Source organism: Chanodichthys erythropterus, chromosome 2, assembly GCF_024489055.1.
Source record: "Chanodichthys erythropterus isolate Z2021 chromosome 2, ASM2448905v1, whole genome shotgun sequence".
In the NCBI taxonomy this organism is placed as follows: domain Eukaryota; kingdom Metazoa; phylum Chordata; class Actinopteri; order Cypriniformes; family Xenocyprididae; genus Chanodichthys; species Chanodichthys erythropterus.
Genome location: NC_090222.1, coordinates 37902170 through 37906114, shown reverse-complemented (window position 1 = coordinate 37906114; position 3945 = coordinate 37902170). Strand labels below are relative to the sequence as shown.

At 37.4% G+C, this 3945-nt stretch overlaps 1 protein-coding gene across 7 annotated transcripts; it reads right to left on the bottom strand.

Annotated features, from left to right (window-relative positions):
• Positions 1-545: 545 nt before the first annotated feature.
• LOC137028538 (leukocyte elastase inhibitor-like) lies at positions 546-3395 on the bottom strand. 7 transcript variants are annotated; one of them, XM_067397479.1, is made up of 7 exons: positions 3198-3395; positions 2843-2861; positions 2173-2310; positions 1978-2100; positions 1603-1740; positions 1329-1496; positions 546-944 (listed from the first exon to the last, which is right to left on the bottom strand). In XM_067397479.1, the coding sequence occupies exons 1-7, from the start codon at positions 3371-3373 to the stop codon at positions 546-548; spliced, it is 1161 nt and encodes a 386-aa protein (XP_067253580.1). In that variant the 5' UTR covers positions 3374-3395. The 7 variants fall into 7 exon arrangements, with proteins under 7 accessions (XP_067253580.1, XP_067253550.1, XP_067253607.1 ...); XM_067397449.1 differs by lacking the exon at positions 2843-2861 and adding an exon at positions 2488-2643 and having other exon boundaries at positions 1603-1745; positions 1983-2100; positions 2173-2328; positions 3206-3395; XM_067397506.1 differs by lacking the exon at positions 2843-2861 and having other exon boundaries at positions 2173-2293; positions 3192-3395.
• Between the last annotated feature and the right edge of the window lie 550 nt (positions 3396-3945).

The window sequence follows — 3945 nt, the reverse complement described above, 5'->3', positions numbered from 1 at the left end:
CTGTTGTATAAACGCAATATCACACTCGTAGCCGTGCGATATGGCTGTAAATCAGCACGCTGTCTTTATGCACCTGCGGCCTCGTGCCTACGGACGAATCACAGCGTGCTGATATACAACCATATCGCACGGCTACTCGTGTGATATTGCTCAGATATATATATAGATAGATATATATATATATATATATATATATATATATATATATATATATATATACACACACACACACACACACACACACACACAATGTTATTCCAGTTGTCTCTGTAACATATTTTGTAAGTAACTTAAGAAAACATACAAGTTTCCCAAAAATGACAACTTGCTTTTTACCTTCTTACTAAATATAATTGTGAGCATACGCATGGCATTTAACATTATATGCAAAAATGTCAATATGCAATTATTATACCTATTTGTCAATAAAGTCCTTTTTTAAAATGGCAAGTAAATAAGTAAATGTGTAAACAATTAACTTAAAAATTTCAATATTTATTAGAGGAACACAGTCATCTATAATGATCACTTTATCATCACTATCTTTAGGGAGAACAGAAGCGTCCATAAAACAGAATGGCATTGGAGGGATTATGCCGGATGAAGAAAAGGAATGGGTGGTCTGCGTTAAACATTGGTCCAAGTGAACGAACTGCGACGATGGCACCGGTGGCTGCAGCCGCTTCGGTTCCTTCCTCATTGACTTCAACAAAGGCTTTGTGAATCACCTTCGTCAGGACCAGGTCGTTGTTGGAGGACATGCCTGAAAGATTCACCTTCTGCGTGTCAAAAACATCCTCCATTCCCATGCTGATCAGAAGACTCTTCATGTCGTATTTTTCCTCCATCTTGAATCTGGGCAGAGATACTCGAACTTCTTGTTGACGCATGTTGCTGGGTTTGGTCCACTCCATGAGCTTCTCGTAGGTCAGGGCCTTTTCAAGCTGGATAAGACAGTCATGTTAATGTATGTTTTACAATAAAAATTAAATATATATTTTTAAAACCATATGAAACTAACATGAATACAAAGAACTTATGTATTTGCCATTAACCAGTAATGACACAACACATTACAAGCTTAAAAATAAAGGGTTCTTTATTGGCATCGACAGTTCCATGAAGAACCTTTAACATCCATGGAACCTTTCCATTGCACAAAAGGTTCCTTATAGTGGGAAAAGGTTCTTCAGGTTAATATTATTTACATTAACAAAAAGATAGTTCTTTAACGAACCCAGAATTGCTCTTCTATTGCATCGCTGTAAAAACTCCCTTTTGGAGCCTATTTTTAAGATTGTTTACAAGCAGAATCTGTGCTGTCTCACCTTCTGAAGGCCAGTGGTGTCGTCTTCCATCTCATTAGGAAGGATGATCAACATACTGAGATTCTTCCCAACATACGGCAGCTCCAGAACCTGACAGTTCATCTCTGGGATGAAGGCCAGAGGAAACTGATCCTTTTGATGCATCATCTTCACTGGTTTAGTTCGATTCTGCCAAACATTAATTGAAACACATTATAACCTCTCATATTTCAAGACTGTTGCTGCACAAACAATTAAAAATACTGTAGAAAAAACAAGAGCATGAAATGTCAACCTGGTTAATCTTAAACTGCGCATCTCTGGTGGCTTCCTTTGGGAATTTCTTCTCCCAGTTCCCCTTGAAGTAGATGGCGTTCACCAAGACCAGTCTCGTCATAGCGTTGACAGCTCCCTGTGGCACCAAGTCCTTGATCTTCTCTAAAATACAAATGGACATTGTTCACTTTAAACAGTGATTTGAATTGATTGGTTTGATATTTTTACTATATAGCTCAACTCAAGAACCCATGAAGCCAAACACAGCCTTTGAAAAGACATTTTTGCTGAACCGAAAATGTTGCAAAAAAAAAACAAAAAAAAAACATGACATTAACTTTTATTTGTAAAAATGTACAGTAAGTTTAAAATTCAGAATAAGCTCATGCTGGACTTCACCTTGTGTTTTTTTCTCCACCCATTTGTTGATGGTGACACGAGCAGCCTCTGATTTGGTCTTGAAGTCCACCTTCTCCAGTCCGGCTTCATAGTATCTTTTTGCGTCATTGAGGAATTTCTGTAATACAGCAAATCGATTGAGGTGAAAATGAACATTTCCAGAACCTCCAGTGAATAAACTGAGTCTTACCTCAACAAACTGGTAGGATTGCTCTCCGTAGAGGCGGTTGGCAACATTCAACACATACGGGACTCCTGGTTTGTTCATCTCACTCATAAACTTGTTGAAGCTGGAATGAATTTGGTCCTCAGTTTTTGGGCCAGGTACCTGCTGAGCAGGACACTTCTGTGTGCATCAACAATATCAATCAGCTGCATTAAAAATAGCAAGATCAACCAAAAAACCCAAAGGATACATGCATCTCTACAGCAAATACAGCAATTATTATAATCGTAAAGTCATAGTGTTTGTTTATAGTGTTTGATGGAAATGCTCATTCTGAACCTTGAGTGCGGCAGGTATCTCAAACTTCTGGGTTTGTTGTGTCATTGATGGTTCATGTTGACCCTTGACACCACATGTTATCTGGGGTTTCTGGGTTAGTTGTTGAGGTGCTGGAGTCGCAGCGTCGGGTTTGGGAGGATTGTTAAAGCCCAAGACCTACACAGAATTATCTTGGTAGAATTATTAAAGATAATAATAACTTCAAAATCTGATAACATCTATTGTGAATGCACTGCTGAGATAGTTTAAAATACGGAACATGATGCACCAAACACATCAAAGCCATATACACTGGTATTTTGTCATTTATTCAATTTAAATGACACAGATTAAGAATTAAGTCAGACCTGAAAACATAACAATCCAAACAGCCCAACCCATAATGACCATATTTTTCAGTGCCCCGCCCTTTAGTGAAACATGAGACCATGCTGGTCGTGTCTCTACAGGCACAAAACTCATCATCACAGGAAAAATCACACAAAATCAGTCACATATCAGAACAGGATTGTGGCTGCATTCTAAATGGAATTGAGAATCCTGGTGTGAATTCCATTTGAATGAATGCAGAATTCCAACACAACAAATGATATTAATAAACAGTGTTTGATTCATTCCATTTAAAGAAATCTGTCCTGTTGTTTAAAGGAAAAACAACTGGCTGTATAAAAAAAAAAAAAAAAAAAAAAAAAAAAAAAGTGCATAAATGTGAGATCACCTTAAACATCTGAGCTGCTGTGTTTCCTCTTGCACCGAGCGACACCATGGCCAGAGCCGAGGAGATGCTGACAGGAGAGTAGAACACATTTCCTGATGCGTTTCCTCCACTGATCTTCTTGAACAGGTTGAGGGAGAACTGAGTGTTTGCTGAAGACAAAGCCTCCATTTTCACAAGCTAGAAAAAAATAGCAGTAGTTTGAATAACAACAAATTTGAATGTAAACATGTCTTCTTCATCATGACACATAATCTAGTTCTACTAGATCTACATTTTATTACTGTGTGGGTTACTATTTAAACTGCATAAATCTAAAAGCATTACCTGGAATAAACGGCAGAAATGATGAATTTTCCCAGGGTGCCTGAGGTGAATGAATCTCTGGTTATGAGTGTCGTCCTAATAAATGGTGCCTCACCCTAAAACGCCCAGGCTTTAATCCAAATCCAGCCCTCCTGTAAGACTGAAACAGTTTCTGTTATTGATATATTCATAGAACACTGACAAATTCAGTGACATGGCATAATTTACTCTTTAATAAAAGAGTCTTTAAAATATTGCCTGTAGCTCATTCTTACTGTTATAATCAATGCTGTAATTATTTTACCCTTCATTTAACATACAGTACAGATCAGTTAATTTTATCTGACTGGCTCCATTGTCATTGCATAAAAAACAATAATTTCACGCTTGTATAATCTGACTTGATTAGAAATAATCAAGTGATATTTACCTTGATC